Source organism: Palaemon carinicauda, chromosome 22 (genome assembly GCF_036898095.1).
Source record: "Palaemon carinicauda isolate YSFRI2023 chromosome 22, ASM3689809v2, whole genome shotgun sequence".
Taxonomy (NCBI): Eukaryota; Metazoa; Arthropoda; class Malacostraca; order Decapoda; family Palaemonidae; genus Palaemon; species Palaemon carinicauda.
This window is the reverse complement of record NC_090746.1, coordinates 18207342-18228174: the sequence shown is the minus strand read 5'-3', so window position 1 is coordinate 18228174 and position 20833 is coordinate 18207342. Positions and strand designations below refer to the sequence as shown.

The following is a 20833-nucleotide window of genomic DNA, read 5'->3' as shown; positions in this document are numbered from 1 at the left end:
GCCAATGCTAATGGCCAATCATTCCTACTACGGGGCTATTACCCGTGCTGGTAGGTGATCATTCATCATTGCAGACGGCTGGTGGGGCCACAGTCAATCGGTCCATTATGCTCTAATCATGGCATGGGTCAAGTGATCAAAGTGCCCGAGTGTTCTCCCTTATCGTTTACATGAACAGTAGAGTACCATTCCATTCTCTTTTCCTTCACGATGTACCTCTGTACCTCCTGAAGAGGAGATATCACTGCTCGGTATCAGTCTTATGCTGGTGTGTAACTTGACAGAGCTCCTTTCTTGCTGAGTATGTCTGCTAAGAAGCAAATTCTCCATCCCCCTGGCAAAGGGGAGGGTGGATTGATGTCTTGCCAAACATTATTTTTATATGCATGTTTAGACATTGCTGATGCCATCTCCCTATTACGCAGATATGTTTTCCGTGCCTCAGTACTGCCTTTGGTTTGACCCAATACTGGTCTAGGCACTAGCAGCTTCTGCTGTGCAATATATCCCTATGATTAGCAATTAGATTATTGGAGTCAACTTTCCTCATTTTGTATGGGACCAGGAAAGATGACAAGTCCAAGGAAGAAAAGAACCTCCCAATTTGGTTCTGGGGGATTGCCTCACACCAATAAGGGATTCTTCCCATTTTAAAAGATGAAAGGTTTGCATAAGTGTAGGAAAAAATAAATTTTGAAAATAATTTTTATTTTTATTTAGCTATACAAACCTGAATTCTTTAAATAAATTTTTCCTCAACCACCCTCTTCAGTCTTAGGCCTAAGGACAAAAGTGGCTTTTGTGTGACAGGTAGGAGGGCATATATTCCCCTTGCTCTACCTATCACTAACCAACTACCTTAATAACGATTCGATATGCGTTCCAGCACCGTGGAAGACCTATCCCTATTCTTATAAGACATGAATTAGCATCTAGAGTGGATATGTATATGCTGATGTGGTTTGGCCATGTAGAGAGAATTAAATATGGTGGTCTGCTGAAGAAGGTGATGAAAACAAGATTTTATTTTTAAATTTATTTTATTCAAAGCATTTTTTATTACTTTCTTTTACATGGGATGTGCAATGTATTCAATTTATGAATCTAAAACCTTTGTAATAGAAGAAAAGTTTAGAAAAACAGTTTTTTATTACATCTTTTTACCTGCTAGGGAGCAGGAAATGTGTATTGTCCACTGAAAGTGTAATTATTGGTTTTTATGGATTACAAATCCTTCTGCATAGCAAGTTCCTTAATCTACTAGTAAAGAGAAAAGTAAACCTTTCAAAATTGAAAACTTGAAGCATTGCTGAAGTAGTTTATATGAATGCTGTATTAAATAGATTTAAAGTTATTTTCTAAACCATTTTCATTACTGAACTCTAACAAATGAATATGTCACATTTGCAACTTGTGAAGGCAAAGTTTTTCTTGGGCATTTATGCAATACAGGCACTGTATTCAGATAAAGCCAAAGATCTCTTATAAATATAATTATTTGGAATAGTAATGTAATTGTAATGACAGATTGTTTGAATGGGTGTATTTCGTAGGTTTATTTCATTAATTAAGAGCGAGAGACAAAAATGAAATACTGTATGTTGATTTCGTGAACATGTAAAGAGAGAAACATTAACGGAGAGTGGTAGACTGAGCAATTTTGTTTTGTAACACCCACTTCTCGTTAATAAAGAACTGGAGGCGTAGGCATGAAAAGTGAAAAATATCACAAAACGATACAAGTCGTAAAACAGTAACGCTGGCACAGGCCCGATAAACATCAGAATTCCTTTTTGGTGACAAAAACGTTCACCGGAAGTTTAGCCGGGCATCTTGGACACACCTTGAAACCCTACGGTATATAAGAAGGCAGGTGTGAACAATCAACACTAGTCCTGTCCAGCTAGTATCCTGAGAAGTTATTTAGGTCGTGAAGACCTAGAGGTGCCAACCACTCTCTGACCCCCACCACTACTGGGGTTTTGCACACTCCAACAGCTACACTTGTCTCACCCAGCCAATACGGGTACGATGTACTCCATGACTGAATTTTCTATCCTCCAGCCCAAGATGCAGGAGGAGAAACTGCCCAAGCTGAACGTCTGATGTTCTGTTTTCGACCAAGAGGATCAACTGAAGTTCAGCCTGTTCACCAAAACTCCCACGACTAGGAAAAGCAGTCCGGTTGTCCACCCATCAAGAGAGAAGTTTCTGGGAAACACTCTCCCCATTTGAAATATTTTGCTTCTGTCTTTTTTACTGATTTCATTGAAATTTTAATTCTGCACAACTTTTAGTAACTAGTAAAATTCAAAACTACATGGTGCTATCCATAACCCAGATTTTCTGAGAATTTGCTGAATTAATATGATGAGATTCAACTTTGATTCTGAGAAATTAATTAAATAATTAAGTTTGATGGAAATAATTTACTTAAAAACTTCTATTCAAGATTAATTACTCAAAGCTTTACACTACTTGTAATCCCTTTTTAACTAACTTGTTTTCATCCCGAATAGCAGAACAATATTGCTACCAGTCTAACAGGGTCCTTCCTTTCTATCTATCTTTGAATTAATTTTGGTAGTGCCTACTGTCTATAGGATAAAATAGTTGCTTGCAATGTAGATGAATCTCCATAACTTACACACTCTCCTATCTGGTATTTTTCAATATTAAACTTACCCGATAATCATGTAGCTGTCAACTCCGTTGCCCGACAGAATTCTATGGAGGGATACGCCAGCTATCACAATACTAGAAGGGGGTGTTTTTACCAGCGCCACCTGTGGCCAGGTACTCAAGTACTTCTTGTTGACACCTCCTCAATTATTCCTCTGTCGTGCTTCCGGCAAGACGTTCTGGGATACGCTTATGTTCTTGGAGTATTTTCACGACTTTGGTGAAGTATTTCTCTTTGATTTCGGCTGTCGCTTTACTGGAAACTTCTATATTAGCTTAGTTAGCTTTTGGAATTAATTTGATTAATTATGGTGACGAGAGAGTATGAACTCTCGTTCACCTTTCAATGGCCGACCCTTCCCTTAGACGGAAGTGTTGGTGTCTAAGAGAGTATAGACTCTCTTTCTTAATTTTGCTTAACAAAAGTTATAATTTATTTTATATCTCTCCGCCTCTTATAGGCCTCTTCGATTAACTTCCTTTTATTATAAACTCATTAAAATTAATTTTTATATTTGTTTATATTCGACCTTCCTAATAGTAGGCGGTCTTTTACCGAAGTTAATAAACTTTGAGCCCGTCATTTTGGTTTTACCTGTTAACATATTATGCTATTTCCGCCACAGAGTTTGAAAGATTTTCTTTGACAGTCTCGTACTGTTTTCAAAGTTGAACTAACGTTTTGTTTTGTCTCTGCAGTTGTTGACGTTCAGAACGTTCAACTTGCACTCTATCGTTACGATAGAGAAAGAATGTTCACGGTTTCACGTTGCAGTAAGAGTAACCGTGTCTAGCGTTTTGTTCATTCTTTCTTAACTTAATGGTTTTGATCCTAATAAAGGAACTTTTCAGTTTTTTCCTTTAACAATAATATGTTTTAACGATATATATGATTGGGCTCTTCTCTCAGGTTCTAAGTCAAGAGAGAGAGAGAGAGAGAGAGAGAGAGATAGAGACGGAGGGAGAAAGAGGATAAACGTTTCTTTCAAGCCTGCCAGGCGTACGAGTAACGTCATTATCGATTTTTGCTCTTCTCCCTAGTCTCTTTAGGGGAAGAAACTAAACGTTTCTAGAGTGATCTAGTGTTTAGTCTCTTTCCAACCACTGAATTATCTTTCATTAGATTTTTCTGTTACATTGTAATTCTGTTTTCGCAATTACTAACTTTGAGAAAGGATAGAATTGCGTATTTCAGGTACAAACCACTTAAAGTTTCGAGTTCAGTGAAATAAGTGCAAACAGAAATCAAAGTGATAAGTGATTAGTGCGTGAGGGTACTTTTGTGCGCGCCAGTCGTCCTCCCAGTCCGGGACCTCTTGCAAGCTCCCAAGCCCAGGGGAGAAGCAATGTCGAAGGGCATAAGGGTTCAGCAGGCCTTGATCGGCGCACAGAAGTATTCTCGGTGGTTGTGGGCGTGTCTTACCGAGACCGTCACTCCCACCTGCAGACGATTGAGCCCTTATTTTGCTCGTCTGCAGAAGAGATTAGGGGAGAAAATAAAGGCAGAGTAACGCTGGTCTCAGGTCTCAAGACCTCTTAAACGTTAAGTCCAGACCTATGCCAGACGTACGAAGTTAAAGTTCACAACCCGAATGCAGTCATTGGGTTAGCTCTGACTCTCCCCAGTCATCAGTTGATTACACTCCGCCTAAGAGGAGTAAGGTTCTGCCACAACAGATCTCTGCTGTTAAGGCTTTACCTCAGCAGAACTTAGTGTCTGCCGACCCCAAGTTAACTCTACTGCAGTCCATACAGTCACAACTTTCGGTCTTGATGCGTGAGTGTCGGGCTGAGAGTGTTGCGCCTCCGCCTCCGCCTACACTCCCCCCCCCCCCCCCGCCTATGATTGCTCCGCCTGATCACAGTACCCCTGCCAGGCGTACGATGTTGTGAACTCTACTACAGTCCATGCAAGCACAGCTTTCGGACTTGATGCGTGAGTGTCGGGCTGAGAGTGTTGCTCCTCCGCCTCCGCCTACACTCCCTCCACCTACACTCGCTCCGCCTGATCACAGTACCCCTGCCAGGCGTACGATGTTGTGAACTCTACTACAGTCCATGCAAGCACAGCTTTCGGACTTGATGCGTGAGTGTCGGGCTGAGAGTGTTGCTCCTCCGCCTCCGCCTACACTCCCTCCACCTACACTCGCTCCGCCTGATCACAGTACCATCTGCCAGGCGTACGATGTTGTGGACTCTACTACAGTCCATGCAAGCACAGCTTTCGGACTTAATGCGTGAGTGTCGGGCTGAGAGTGTTGCTCCTCCGCCTCCGCCTACACTCCCTCCTCCTACACTCGCTCCGCCTGATCGCAGTACCACCTGCCAGCAGTTCCACCTGCCAGGCGTACGATGTTGAGCCACGTGCTGAGTTTGCTGTTCCCTGTGGTGTTCAGCCTCCGCCTTCCTTAAGGCAACCTTTACATTGGGATCAGGAGGATTATACCTCTCTTCCTCCGCCTCCACTTGCTGCTCCACCAGTGATGCAACTCTCGGTTGAGGTACAACAACCTCTCCCGTCCATGAGTCAGTCTCCTCAGCTCTCGCTGCAGCGAGCTCAACCCTCCACAAGGCAAGCACCACAACACCTTAGCCTTGCGCCTCAGGAGCCTCAGCTTGCGAGACATTTACCTTGTTCTGCGCAGCCTCTTCCTCATCGCGCTCCGCTCACACCACAGGAACTGGAACTTGCTACTCCGCTTCCGCCAACCGCTCAGCAAGCGCAACCCTTGGGTTCAACTACTCATGCTAGGAGTCAGCCTCCTCCACCCATGGCCTTCCTTCTGCTTGTCTTTTATTCAGCCTTTGCAGACTGAGCCTCAGGTGTTCCCTCATCGGAGTCTTAAAGAGGAAACCACAACTATTGTTGTTCCAACTCGTTCTGACTCTGCTGTTCAGCATACCTTACCATTTTCATACCATGGTTTAAACCCCATGCAAGCATGCATAAAGCACTCTAGCACTGGTCATGGAATTTCTGAGAAATGTTAAACGCCATGCACACGCTCTGCTTTCCTTATCAGCAGGCTCTGCTTACAGCAGGCTCTGCTTACTACATGCTCAGCATACAGCATGCTCTGCTTTCAGCATGCTCTGCATACAACATGCTCTGCATTCAGCATGCTCTGCATTCAGCATGCTCTGCATACAACATGCTCTACATACAGCATGCTCTGCATACAGCATACTCTGCATACATCATGCTCTGCATACCTTACCGCATGCTTCTCAACACATCTTGGGTTGTTGCCAACTCACTAGACTGTCAAGCAGTTTCATAACGTTGCCTTCTAGTCTGCTGCTTTTGCACCAGTGAACCCTCACTCAGAGAACTTAGCTTTTCTAGGATAAGGGCCCTGTAGATGAGAAAGTTCTTTCTCCCTCCTTCTGATATTCCCTTGAGGACTCTGTCATTTGGAGGGAGCCTTTAGCTGCATAACCTCTTATGGACTTTTATTTAAGCATAACATGCTTACAGGGAAGGTAATGGTTCCACTTCAGCCGCTAATCCCGTCTGTTACCACACCTGCTCCCTAGACCTTGAGCTGTGTTGCATGACATGCAGTCCAAGCTTAGTCCTTGTTAGAGAATTTTTTGTTTACGGAGTCAATGTGTCACGGGGAAGACGTTCAACAACCAACAGAAGGGACTTGTTGTGACGCAGTGAGGCAACCTCAGCAACCCGTTAAGGAGTTGTCTGTACGACCCAGACAGTCTAGACAGATTCGGGTTGTCACTGTTCTTCCTCGCTTGCCCATGATTGACAGTTTACAGACTGTGCAGCAGTATCATGATCTTGTGTCCGGCTCCGTCAGACGACTGGCTTTTAAGAGCTCCCACAAGTCGTCGCTGTCTGGAGATTTTCAATGGACTATGGATCTGACCAAGGAACTGGGCCTCCTGGTCAATTTTGAGGAGTCTCAGCTCGTTCCATCCCAGACCATTGTCTCCTTGGGTATGGATCTTCAGAGTCGAGCTTTTCGGACTTGTCCGTCGGCCCCAAGGATCTTCCAAGCCCTAGAATGCATCCAGAGCATGCTGAGAAGGAACCGATGCTTAGTCAGGCAGTGGATGAGTCTAACAGGGACACTTTCATCGCTGGCCCTGTTCATCGAGTTAGGGAGACTCCACCTCCGCCCCCTTCAGTATCATCTAGCTGCTCACTGGATAAAGGACATGACGCTAGAGACGGGCTCAGTTCCTGTTTCCGAAGAGATGAGGTCTACTCTAACGTGGTGGAAGAACAGCATTCTTCTCAAGGAAGGTCTACCATTGGCTGTTCAGACCCCCGACCACCGTCTCTTCTCGGACGCATCGGACACGGGCTGGGGTACGACACTGGACGGACAGGAATGCTCGGGAACATGGAATCAGGAGCAAAGGACACTTCACATCTATTACAAGGAGTTGTTGGCAGTTCATCTGGCCTTGATAAACTTCAAGTCCCTCCTGCTTAACAAGGTGGTGGAGGTGAACTCCGACTACACCACAGCCTTGGCTTACATCTCCAAGCAGGGAGGGACTCATTCAAGGAAGTTGTTCGAGATCGCAAGGGACCTCCTCATTTGGTCAAAAGATCGAAAGCTCACGCTGGTAACGAGGCTCATTCAGGGCGATATGAATGTCATGGCAGATCGCCTCAGCCGGAAGGGTCAGGTCTTCCCCACAGAGTGGACCCTTCACAAGAATGTTTGCAGCAGACTTTGGGCCCTTTGGGGTCAGCCAACCATAGATCTATTCGCTACCTCGATGACCAAGAGGCTCCTCTTGTATTGTTCTCCGATTCCAGACCCAGCAGCAGTTCGCGTGGATGCCTTTCTGCTGGATTGGTCCCATCTCGACCTGTATGCATTCCCGCCGTTCAAGATTGTCAACAGGGTACTTCAGAAGTTCGCCTCTCACAAAGGGACACGGCTGACGTTGGTTGCTCCCCTCTGGCCCGCGAGAGAATGGTTCACCGAGGTACTGCAATGGCTGGTCGACGTTCCCAGGACTCTTCCTCCTAGAGTGGACCTTCTGCGTCAATCTCACGTAAAGAAGGTACACCCAAACCTCCACGCTCTTCGTCTGACTGCCTTCAGCCTATCGAAAGACTCTCAAGAGCTAGAGGCTTTTCGAAGGAGGCAGCCAGAGCGATTGCCAGAGCAAGGACGACATCCACTCTCAGAGTCTATCAGTCTTTATGGGAAGTCTTCCGAAGCTGTGCAAGGCCAATGCAGTTTCCTCAACCAGTACCACTGTAACCCAGATTGCTGACTTCCTGTTACATCTAAGGAACGTAAGATCCCTATCAGCTCCTACGATCAAGGGTTACAGAAGTATGTTGGCAGCGGTTTTCCGCCACAGAGGCTTGGATCTTTCCTCCAACAAAGATCTACAGGACCTCCTTAGGTCTTTTGAGACCTCAAAGGAACGTCGGTTGTCCACTCCAGGCTGGAATCTAGACGTGGTCCTAAGGTTCCTAATGTCATCAGGATTTGAACCGCTCCAATCAGCCTCTTTTAAGGACCTCACATTAAAAACTCTTTTCCTCGTGTGCTTAGCAACAGGTAAAAGAGTAAGTGAGATCCACGCCTTCAGCAGGAACATATGTTTCACATCTGAAACGGCTACATGTTCCTTGCAGCTCGGTTTTTTGGCTAAAAACGAGCTTTCTTCCCGTCCTTGGCCTAAGTCGTTCGAGATCCCAAGCCTGTCCAACATGGTGGGGAACGAACTGGAGAGAGTACTTTGCCCAGTTAGAGCTCTTAAGTACTATCTAAGAAGGTCAAAACCATTACGAGGACAATCAGAAGCCTTATGGTGTGCTATCAAGAAGCCTTCTCTACCAATGTCTAAGAACTCAGTTTCTTACTACATCAGGCTTCTGATTAGAGAAGCAAATTCTCATCTGAAGGAAGAAGACCTTGCTTTGCTGAAGGTAAGGACACATGAAGTGAGAGCTGTGGCTACTTCAGTGGCCTTCAAACAGAACCGTTCTCTGCAGAGTTTTATGGATGCAACCTATTGGAGAAGCAAGTCAGTGTTCGCATCATGCTATCTCAAAGATGTCCAGTCTCTTTACGAGTACTGCTACACCCTGGGTCCATTCGTAGCAACGAATGCAGTAGTAGGCGAGGGCTCAGCCACTACATTCCCATAATCCCATAACTTTTTAACCTTTCTCTTGAATACTTTTATGGGTTGTACGGTCGGCTAAGAAGCCTTCCACATCCTTGTTGATTTGGCGGGTGGTCAATTCTTTCTTGAGAAGCGCCAAGGTTAAAGGTTGTGATGAGGTCCTTTAGTATGGGTTGCAGCCCTGTATACTTTAGCACCTTTGAGTTGATTCAGCCTCCCAAGAGGAACGCTGCGCTCAGTAAGGAAGACGATCTTATAAAAGGCAGAGTAACGGTTCAAGTCGACTTCCTTACCAGGTACTTATTATTTCATTGTTATTGTGGATAACTGATTATATGAAATACGGGATACTTAGCTATCCTTTAGTCTTGTACACTGGTTTTTCACCCACCCCCCTGGGTGTGAATCAGCTACATGATTATCGGGTAAGTTTAATATTGAAAAATGTTATTTTTATTAATAAAATAAATTTTTGAATATACTTACCCGATAATCATGATTTAATCGACCCTCCCTTCCTCCCCAAAGAGAACCAGTGGACCGAGGAATAATTGAGGAGGTGTCAACAAGAAGTACTTGAGTACCTGGCCACAGGTGGCGCTGGTAAATACACCCCCTTCTAGTATTGTGATAGCTGGCGTATCCCTCCATAGAATTCTGTCGGGCAACGGAGTTGACAGCTACATGATTATCGGGTAAGTATATTCAAAAATTTATTTTATTAATAAAAATAACATTTTTCTGACTATTTATAACAGGAGAATTACTTTTGGGAATTTGCTTAATTCTATATTATTAGTAGAATATGAGCTTCCCTTTATTTGTGCCAAAGGAGTATTCTGATAAGTGTCCTCTGTTATTTTGTGGGGTGGTTTCTTATCTTTAGGCCACCATTCCTGTTCTGTGTGACCTCCCTTTTGACAATACTTAAAATATCTATTCTTTGGCTTAGCTCCCTTGTGATAGAAACTTCCCCTAGATTTATATGTGTCATCATTATTTCCTCTGTATGGATCATTTCCTTTTACAGAATTTCTCCTAAAGAGCTGCCTATGATTCTTGTTATATCCAGGGTAATTTGTGCAATTGCTATAATCTACGGATCTAACTTCCCTGTAACCATTACATTATTCTGAGTTTTATTGGTAGGAAATGTGGCTATTTGTTCCTTAGTTTCTTTCTTCTAATTTCCTAGTGTTTTGGCTATCTTCCTTTTCTCTTCCTTAAAATCAATGTCTAGGATGCTACTTGCTACGTATATCAATATTGTACCTCAGGGAATTGTTATTGGCAATTGCTTTTACCTTAAGTAAGGGAATCATATTCATCTTTTATTATTTCCACGTGCAAACTCAGTCATAGGGTCACTATCGTATTTTGCTGATAGGGACTTTTATTAATTTGATGACCTATTCGTCTCTTTGGCAGAACGCCATGATAGCTTACATTTTTCTTTAAACTCATGAAAAGTTGTGATATTTTCAGTTGCCTTACCATTCAATGTGGTGTGTGTGGGCATTGGCTACATCTACGTTTATAAACAACATGACCTGTTTGATTTTCGCTACCTCATCAGTTACTCTGAAACTAGCGCCCTTTTTCCGTATCAGTTAATCATTTAGCTACATTATATTTCTCAAAATCTTTATGTAAATTATCCCTACCTACATTTTCGCAAAAGCGTGTGGTTTGTGTTAGTATTCTTACTAAATAGCAAGGCTGAGTGGTGTCAATTATACTATCCAAACTCAGCTTAAATACACAAGAGACAAAAAAAAGTTTATACTGTACTCTTGTATGAGAGAGACACTGATAAAGATGAAAGAGAACAAATATAGTACTCGCATATTTCCTGAACAATCCCTTTGCAATTTCTCCTTGGTTAGAATTTTTCTTTTTGGTTATTCTTTGCTATGTTCATCAATTAGTATCTGTAAATGATTAATTTATTAATTTCTTGCACTAATGAATATTACACGGCAACAATCCCACCACTGCCAAGTGTTAAGCTTCAAGTAATTAATCTCGAATAGAATCTTTTAAGTAAATTATTTCTTTCAAAGTTAATTATTTAACTAATTTTTCAGAATCAAACTTGTATCTCATCATATCAGTTAGGCAAATTCTCAGAAAACATGAGTTATGGATGGCGCCATGTAGTTTTGAATTTTACTAGTTACTAAAAGTTATGCAGAATTGAAATTACACTGAAATCAGTAGAAAAGACAAAATAAAGATATTTTAAATGGGGAGTGTGTTTCCCAGAGACTTATTTCTTGATGGGTGGACATCCGAACTGCTTTTCCTTGTCATGGGACTTTGAGGGAACAGACCGACCTTCAGTCGATCCACTTGGTCAAACAGACAGAACATCAGACTTTTCCTACATCTCGGGCTGGAGGACGATAAATTCAGTAATGGAGTACTGCATATGTACATTGGCTGGGTGAGATAAGTGTAGCTGTTGGAGTGGGCCAAACCCCAGTAATGGTGGGGGTTAGAGAGCGGCTGGCACCTCCTAGGTCTTCACGACTTCAAGAACTTTCTGGATTGAGGCTGATTATTCTCACTCACCTTCTTTTACACTGTAGGGTTTCAAGGTGTATCCAAGATGGCGTGCTAAACTTATGGTGACTACTTCTGTCACCAAATTGGAATTTAATGTTTATCGGGCCTGTGCCAGCATTACCGTTTTATGGCTTGTTTTGTCTCGTGATGTTTTTCACTTTTCCTGCCTACAACAGTTCTTTGTTAACGAGGAAGTGGGTGATATGGATCAAAATTGCTTGGTTTACAATACTTAAAAACAACTTCCTACATCCGAGTTTGCCGCCTCCGTTAATGTGCGTCTCTTTCTCTACATATTCACAAAATCAAAATATTTCATTTATGTATCTCTCTCTCTCTCTCTCTCTCTCTTAATTAATGAAGTAAACCTACGAAGTAAAATATGGTCTTGTCAATCCAGTTAGTTTTACATTGCTTTGATCTATTATAAAAATTGATAGGAAAATCCCCTAAAAGTTGTAATTTCCTGAATGAAAAAAATAAAAGTATTTTTTTATTTATCCATATTGAAAAACATCCTTTGTGTATAGGGGTAAATAACTATTGTATAAGTTGCATGTATAGTATAATTTATGCAGATTTATTCTCATAACTTGATTTTTCTATCTTCATATAAACAAGAACTTTAAATTTGTCGTAACTCCAGATATCTGATAAACACAGTACTATACTGTGCTCTCTAAATCCATTTATATTCCCCTGTATGTAAGCATCAATAGCCGGGTTTATAATCATGGAGTGGTAAATTTATATTAATTTTATTTATATTTTATCAAATGTTTTTTTAAATTACATCAGTAAAATGAATGTCAAATCCATTTGTATTAGAGATAGGTTTTGAGAAAAGTAATGAATTTATGTTGATATTGACTCATGAAATAGGAATTTCTAAGTGCTTTGTTAATAAATAAACTCTGTGTGTTTGATGGCCAGAAAATAAACATTTTTCAGGAGATAGAGAGTTTGTGAATTGAATTATTTGTATGATCCCTAAGAAGTATTTTTTTTATATTATGAATCAATTGTTAACACTCCCTGGCTGTAACTTATACCTGATGCACAGTACTGTTAATTCTTTGAAATCAACTTGCATGGAGTAGTTATTGCACGTTGTTTAAGAATGTCTTTTGTAATACTAATGTTAAATATTTCATTAATTTTCCCTTTGTGAACTGTTCAGGTGGAATGGGAACTCCAAAGGAATCTCCTTCCCTTTCACCTTTATACGCTACACCTTCCTGCATAAGAGATGATAGAGGTGGAGACAGTACTCCTACAGGTGGTCCAATGCCTTCTGGTCCCAGTCTTAACTCTTCTGCAATGAGTGGTCTTGCTAGCAGGTAATTTTCAACTCTAGTGTTCACAAGAATTTTTTTATGTGGTTAATAAGCCTTACACTTTCAAAAGTGTAAATTTGTTATGGACATATATGTAATTTAGTCTTAGTCCTACTTAGTATGAAAGTTTAAGGTTGGATATACAGTATACAATATTACCTACTTCCTGAGTTCTCATTCAGTATAAATCTCAGGATTCTTTACTAGGCAGAACAAAATGAATTCTGAATTATATTTGTTTCCCAACAAACCTATTGCTTAAGACCAGCCTCTTGTGGCAATTCAGCTTGTGCACACAGATCCATTAGTTTGAAGTTGTAAATTTAGCTCACTCTTCATAAATGTTCTGCTTCTTTTTGCACTCTCATTTCCAAAACTATCATTGGTAGTAGTGGCAAGTTTTGAGGGATTGCTTTTGTCCTTTTAATTTCGCACAATTCTCCCATCATAATTTTCTATTGTTTCGTTGTAATTTTCCTTTAGTTTATTTATCTAATTTACAAAATTATAGCATAAGGTCAGCTGTTTTGTTCAACTTAATGGTAGCACAATAGAAGTTCCTACGCTGGGAAGTGCTGTTGTTGATGCCCTTGCCGTTTGCGTAGTTCTGCTCTCGCCCGTGTCTGCTCCTGCTGCTGACGCCAAAGTCTGCATTCTTTCCCCTAACGATGAGGGGGTTGAACAAAGGCCTAGGCTTGTTCCTGCTAGACGTCGCCCCGCCTCCTCATCTTCCAGACCACTGCAGCGTGACCCCTGCTGAGGATTGCCATCAACATGCCCACTCGCCACCCGAGCGCCGACCTGCTGCTGACGATAGGGGCCCTTGTCACCACCGTCTGTCCACCTCATCAAAGGATTGCAGTCTTCTTCAACCTCCCAGATGTTTGTCCTTGCCCTCTGTCAGGGAGTGACGATCATCTCACTCTTCTTCTTGTGATCGCCGCTCGCCATCTTGCGATCGTCACTTGTCATCCCGGATCGTCATTGCTAGTGAGTAATCGTGTCTCTCCTGTTCATCCCTCACCAGCTCATGATCATCACTCACCTGTTCGCCATTCACCAGTGAGTGATCGTCACCCTTCAGCGTACTCTTCGCCTGCTCATGATCAACACTCTTCACCTCGTTATCTTCACTCCCCAGCCTGCCGTTCGCCAGATAGTGATCATCACTTGCCTTCTCGTGATCGTCACTCGCCAGCTCGTCACGCAACTACTCACGATTGTCACTCGCCAGTGTGCAATCATATGCATGATCTTCTCTTCCCAGCGCCTCATCATTATCCAGCGTGCGATCATCGGCTCATGTGAGACCGTTGGCCTAGCCACGAGCTTCGCAGACCATAGGCAATGCTTCCAGCTCCTATGGACGTGTGCATTGCATGCTCACCTAGATCCAGACCTGCCATCCCTGTGCCCATGCGTCATCCCCTTTCGCCAGCGAGAATCAGGCACCCAGTTTTCTTCTCTTCTGGTCTCAAGAAACCTCTAAGGAAGTATGGACCTATTACTTCCTGTTCTCCATCTCGCCCTTTCAGGGTAGATCAAGAGGACATACCTGTGCCAATTCACCACGATAAGAGACCTGGCTCTCCCCGCTTCCAGTTACCTAGACCATGATCCCGAGGAGGCGGTTCCCATCTATTAGCCTTCCCAAGGACACCCTGGACCTTTCTGCGGTGGGGAAACCTCCATCATGGTTAGACACCTTGGTGAAGACAGTGGAACAGCTTGTCACATTGACAGCACTTCCATATAAGCAGTTAGCAGTAGCATCTACTCCAAGGATCCCATTGGAGAAGTCAGTCTCCTCCTCCTCCTCCTCTTCCCTATATGACCACAGGCAGAGGCCTGCCTCTTCCAAGGGCATGAACCTTCAGATGTTCATCTCGCCCGTCAGAAGGGTGCGTGAAGCTGCTGGAATTGCTGCTCACATACAGCAGGACTTCACTCTGCTGCCAATTCACCAGGATAAGAGACCTGGATCTCCCCACTTCCAGTTACCTAGACCATAATGGCCTAGGAGGTGGTTCCCATCTGTTACCCATCCCAAAGACACCCCAGACCTTTCTGCGGTGGGGAAACCTCCATTATGGTTCAACACCTTGGTGAAGGCAATGAAGCAGGGTGTCGCGCTGACAGCACCTCCATCGAAGCTGGCAGCAGTAGAATCTTCTTCAAGGATCACATTGGAGAAGTCGGTCTCCTACTCCTCCTCTTCTTCTCCCCCATCTAACCCTAGGCAAAGGCCTGCCTCTTCCAAGGCCCCGAACCCTCAGATGTGTGTCTCGCCCATGAGGAGGGTGCTTGGAGCTGCAGGAATTGCTGCTCACATACAGCAGGAATTGCTGCTCACATACAGCAGGACTTCTCGTAGCTTCGTGAAGCCGGTCATTACAACTAAGCAGAAGAGGAGACAGGAAAGATTCTCCCGCTGGGTGATATTCTCCACCCTCATACAAGCCGGGCTCACGATCTCTGTGGGAGATATCTCTCATACCCAGGTTTTGTCCATCCAGAACTTCATCCCGTCTCCAGACCACCGAAAGAACCTGCGGCAGCCACTTCTGCAAGAAAGGGTCTGACCACCTCGGGGCGGCAGGAACCCTCCAGACTATCGCTGCTGGAAGAATCTAGAAGACTAAGGATGCAAAGAACACCAAGGCTAGAGCAGCTCTTCAGCAAAAGTGAGCATTTGAGACTCCCCGGCAGTAGCAGGGACGTCAACAAGCGACACTTCCCCAGCCTTAAACATACAACCTCGACCCACCTTGGGCTCCTATGGGTGAGAGCTCGGAGGTGGGAGATAACCAGGACTATGAAGTTGGCTACCTCCACAGGGGCCACCAGTCCAAAGTATTCTGAAGCAGAGCAGAAGGAGTCGGAGTATACCTTGTGGCGGATTCTAGCCTGTACGAGAACCATTAACGGGTTAGCCAACACTACGACGGCCCCTAAGGAGGGCAAGGACACTGTCCTTGACCATGTCTGCAGGACCCAACGACCTCCCAAGGTCAGTGCAGCTTGACCCTGGTGGAAGGGGTTGACAGCTGCCAGGAAGAAGGCGTTCTCTCAGATCACCGGCTCTTCCAGTTCTCTCTGCATGGGCTCATCCTCGAAACTCTTCCCACCACCATTCGTGCAACAGAGGAGATATTACAAGGTCTCGAACGAGCTCCTTCCGGCTTTGCCTCTAGACTCTTCTGTAGAGGCACTCTCGAGAGGAGTCTGTTTCAAGAGACTGAGCTCTCAGCCTACTTTTCAGCATCTTTAGATCCTTAACATGGAGAAGGTCACGAAGCACGCCATGCAGGCTAGGATCTGTGGGACACTTCGTTAGAACCAAAGATTGGTCCAAAGATTCTACGAGAAAGTCAATGCGAATACGATACTCAGGCATTGGGATTCGGTGATCGAACGGTTCCATCGACAAGTCCCACAGGCAGAGGTCTCAAGACTCGGGAACTCCACGTTGGATGGTTCTTCCCTCTTCAAGCTGGAAGAAGTCGAGCAGGGGGCTAAGCACTGAAGGAAATCCAATCAGGACTCCCTTTTCCATAGGACCTTGACATATCAGTCCTATGGTACAGCCTTACCACCATAGAAGAAACAGACACAGACCACTAAGAAAGCAAGATCCTCCAAAAAGGTGTCTAAAAAGGTTTCCTGCTAAAGAGCAAAAGGGCTCCAAGTCCTGCAGAGGAGGAAAAGGGAGCAAGAGTGGCGGCCAAGGCCACTAGGGAGGGCAGTCCTCCCACTTACCCACCAGTGGGGGGATGCCTGCAATGCCGCTGACAGAGGTGGCTGCAGCATGGGGCAGAACCCTGGACAGTCTTCATGATTTGTTCAGGGTATCGCATCCCATTCATTCAATCTCTCCCTCCACTGACTCGGGATCCAGTCCCATCAAACTCCTACATGAAGGGATTGGCAAAAGAACTGGCCCTTCGGGCCAAATGCCAGACCATGTTGGAAAAGGGCACTTGCTTAGAGGTCCTGACGGTTCCCCAGGCTTCTTCAGTCGACTCTTTCTTGTGAAAAAGGCGTCTGGAGGATGGATACCAGTCATCGACCTCTCAGTTCAGAACAAGTTTGTTCTGCAAACTCCGTTCTGCATGGAGACGGCAGATATGGTCATACTAGTGGTAAGACCAGAGGATTCTGGATCTCAAGAACACATACTTCCAGGTCCCAGTTCATCCGTCTTCAAGGAAGTATCTAAGGATTATACTGTACACAAAAACAGACAATACCAGTTCAAGTTGCTATGCTTCGGTCTTTCCACAGCACCTCAGGTCTTCACGAGACTGTTCACCCTAGCGTCATCTTGGACTCAAAGGATCAGCATCCGTCTCCTAAGATACCTCGACGATTGGCTGATCCTAGCAGGCTTGATGGCAACCCTTCTTCAACAGTCTACTCGTGTATTGCCATGGTAAATATCGAGAAGTCGTCCCTGCCTCCCTCTCAAAGACTGATATGCCTCGGTAAGATCATCAACGCCAACCTCCAGAAAGTCTTTCTATCGAACGACAGGGTTCAGAGGCTGAGGAAGGTAGCAAGCCCCTTCCTCAGATGAGTAAAACTCCCAGTCCAATGGTGGTTAGCATCTCTTAGGTCACCTGTAATCCCTGGCCTGTCTCCTTCCCAACGGCCACCTCAGAATACGGTCTCTTCAGTGGCAGCTAAAATCCAGGTGGAATCAACGCTATGTCTCCCTGGATACGTTGATCCCATGGGACTACATCAGCAGGCGGACCTTTGATGGTGGGTGGCAGATGAGAACCTCCACAGAGGAACAGACCCTCTCGTACCTCTCCCGAAATTGGTGCTCTTTTTGGATGTATGCAAAGAAGGGTGAGGGGCCTACATGCTGCACCACAAAGTCTAAGGGCTCTGGTCCGAGTCCAAAAAGTAGTGGTCTTTGAGTAGTCTTTGAATGATCTAGTAGCCTTTCCCCAACTCTGAACTTGTCCGTGACGTCCATGAATTTCAGGCTCCTGCTGTACTGCTCCCTAATCCCGGATGCTTAGGCTCTGGCAAAATGCATTACATCAACGGTGGGACAACATCCAGTGTAAGCCTTTCCCCATTCTGTCTGATGAGAAGGGTGCTCAACAAGACCAGAGCATCCAACAACCTATCCATGTCTCTCATAGCTTTGCTATGGTATCACGCAGAGTGGTTCCTTGATCTTCTGTAACTTCTGATTGAGATCCCAAGAGGACTCCCTCCACGACACGATCTAATCAAACTGCCACACGTGAACATCTTTGACTTCATACCTGGAGACTATCCAGTATCTCCTCACTCAAATAGGCTTTTTGCAACACGTTGCAAAGAGGATGACTGGATACCTGCGATCTTTGGCTTCAGTCTACCAGGCCAAATGAACATTCTTCTGTGGTTGGTGACGTGGAAGGGGTATCTCTCCCCTCGATGCTTCTCTTGGTCTTGGCGGTGAAAGGCTTCCTCTCAGCCTTGAGCCTCGGCTTTAGACTGAAGGGAGTTAATATTTCCACTCCATTGTGGTTGTCTCTCTGCATATGAAGTTAAAAGCTTACTTGCCCAGTCGGAAGTTAGATCTCCTCCATGGAATGTGGTTCACGTCTTTCGGTCTCTGAAGGTTCCTCCCTAAGAACCATTACGCCAGGCAACAGATCGCCACCTCACTTTGATGACAGTGTTACTGCTCGCCTTGGCCTCGACAAAGAGGGTCAGTGAACTTCATGGTCTATCCTACGACATCGCCCATTCAAGGGGATGGGGGTAGGTAGCACTCGGCTTCATCCTTGAGTTTATTGCCAAGACTTAGAATCCGGGAGTAGCGGATCGTAGGTAGCGGATTGGGAGTCTTTGTTATGTAAATGATGATCCAGATCAACTGTTACTTTGGCTAGTAGGGAGTTTTAAGTATTACCACAAATGAACTACTGCAGCTTGCCCCCGTGTGTCAGCACTTTTCGCAAGCACAAGGAAGGCCAAGAGGAGGATCACAAAGAATACCATCTCTGCTTGAATTTGCAAGATCATAGATTTTGTACTGAATATTGATCCTTCTCCAACTTGACGCCCCAGAGGTCACGACGCTAGGGGCATTAGTACACCCCTAGTGTTCTAAAGAAATTACTCTGTGACACAGGTCCTCCAAGTGCGAGTGTGGAAGCGTCAGACGTCCTTCACCACCCACTACCTGCATGACGTGACCCGCAGGAACATGGATACGTTCTCCATTGGTCCTGAGGTGGCTGCATATCGAGTGATTTAAAAACCTTAGGCTCCATAATGGACAAGTAGCAGAGTGTTGAGGGCATAGGTTACCCCAGATTAGTCTGGGATGAATCTGTAAGAATGACTGGCTCTATCTTTAGATCTTCCCACTCTCTTGGAGAATAGCACCTTCAGTCCTCTACAAGCTAGCCTCACCTATCTGGAGGTAAAATCATAATGTTACATCTCCATACCCCTTGCAAGGTGGGATTGGGTAATGTCATGGTGGATTCTAAAGATTCCTAATGTTCTTTAGAACTTTTACCTAGGTCAGTGACATTGCGAGTATCACAAACACAGATTGCTCAGGCCGCTATCCATGTGTTGCACAAAGTCAGTGAGGTGTCAGGGTCCTCCCTATTTCCTAACGAAATAAACCTGTAGCTATTTATACAAATTGTCCCACCATCACCTGTCCCTCAATAATTCTTGTGTGCAATTAAAAGTGAGAAGGCAACACTAGTGTGTGTGTGAGAGGGGTAGCGGGCTACCCTCCCTAACTATCGGGCCAGTAGTTATACTTTGCTTAAAAGTTTTTATGGCTAGTCTTCCAGCTTCACCAAAAGATAATCCCTATAAATAGCTGCAAAAAAATACAAATTGCTTTCAAATTTGTCATATTTAGTTTACTCTGTATTAAATTGTTTACCTAATCTTTGTCTTTGAATCACAATTTTTAATGAATCTCTAGCGTTAACGTACATCAAAGTCTAGAAATTTCTGGGTCGATCTGTGGCGGCCGGTGAAAAGGGTCCTTCTTTACACTTTTCTAATATACATCTTCCAAATATACTAAAGAAAGATAAAAGCATGGAATGCAGAGGTTACAACCCTCGCGCGATCACCTTGTGGGTGTCGTGTATTTAACAAGGGCGTGTGAAAACCACTATTCACAGGCTGTCTTCCATTTAGATAATCCCTTCATCAAAGGGGAGGGCCGTGACAGGCCCTAGAGAATACAGTTGGGCTACCCGACCGACACCTACTACTCGCGCTCTCCAGGCCATCCTTCTGTTTTGGACTTGCCCGCAAAGTCTATAAGTGTTTTGCTCAGTGTTTTTCGCAAGTGATTGTCGTTAATTCAACATGACTGACATTGCTACTTCACCTTTACCAATGTTAAGTACCATAGTTTGTTTTGACAGTTTATTTCAGCACCGGCCATTTGGTTTTTTCCAGTATTGTGGATTTTAGTTTTGGAAGCGGTTGGCCTGCCTCAGTATTGGCAGCCATTTATATTTGTTTGGTTTTCTCTTTCAAATCGTAGCTAGTGTTCAGTGATTTTTGGGCAGTAATTTCAAAGGAAGAATTTGACCATCTGGTAAGGTTTTCTGTGCATTTTTCCTACATGGGGCATTTGGACGTTATCTTAAGTAAAATGTTATTTTGATAATAAAATAAATTTTTGAATATACTTACCCGGTGATTATAATAGCTGCAGCTCTGCTGCTCGACAGAAAACTCTACGTAAAAAATCCGCCAGCGATCGCTATGCAGGTAGGGGGTGTACTTCAACAGCGCCATCTGTCGTCCAAGTACCCAGTACTCATTGTAAACAAAGAACTCAATTTTCTCCTCGGTCCACTGCGTCTCTATTGGGGAGGAAGGGAGGGTCCTTTAATTTATAATCACCGGGTAAGTATATTCAAAAATTTATTTTATTATCAAAATAACATTTTTCAATATTTAACTTAGCCGGTGATTATAATAGCTGATTCACACCCAGGGGGGTGGGTAGAGACCAGCAATAAATGTTTACATTATTATGAGCTAAGGATTTTTTATTTCATTTTAGAAGTTATCAAAATAACAAAAATAAAATAAATAGGTACCTGGTAAGGAAGTCGACTTGAACAATT

At 44.1% G+C, this 20833-nt stretch overlaps 1 protein-coding gene across 1 annotated transcript in view; it reads left to right on the top strand.

Moving 5' to 3' along the window:
* Liprin-gamma (liprin protein kazrin) overlaps nt 1-20833 on the top strand; it is a 162220-nt gene that overhangs the window by 56821 nt on the left and 84566 nt on the right. The window contains 1 exon segment of the mRNA XM_068346008.1: nt 12551-12710. Within this exon segment, the coding sequence (XP_068202109.1) occupies nt 12551-12710 (160 nt within the window).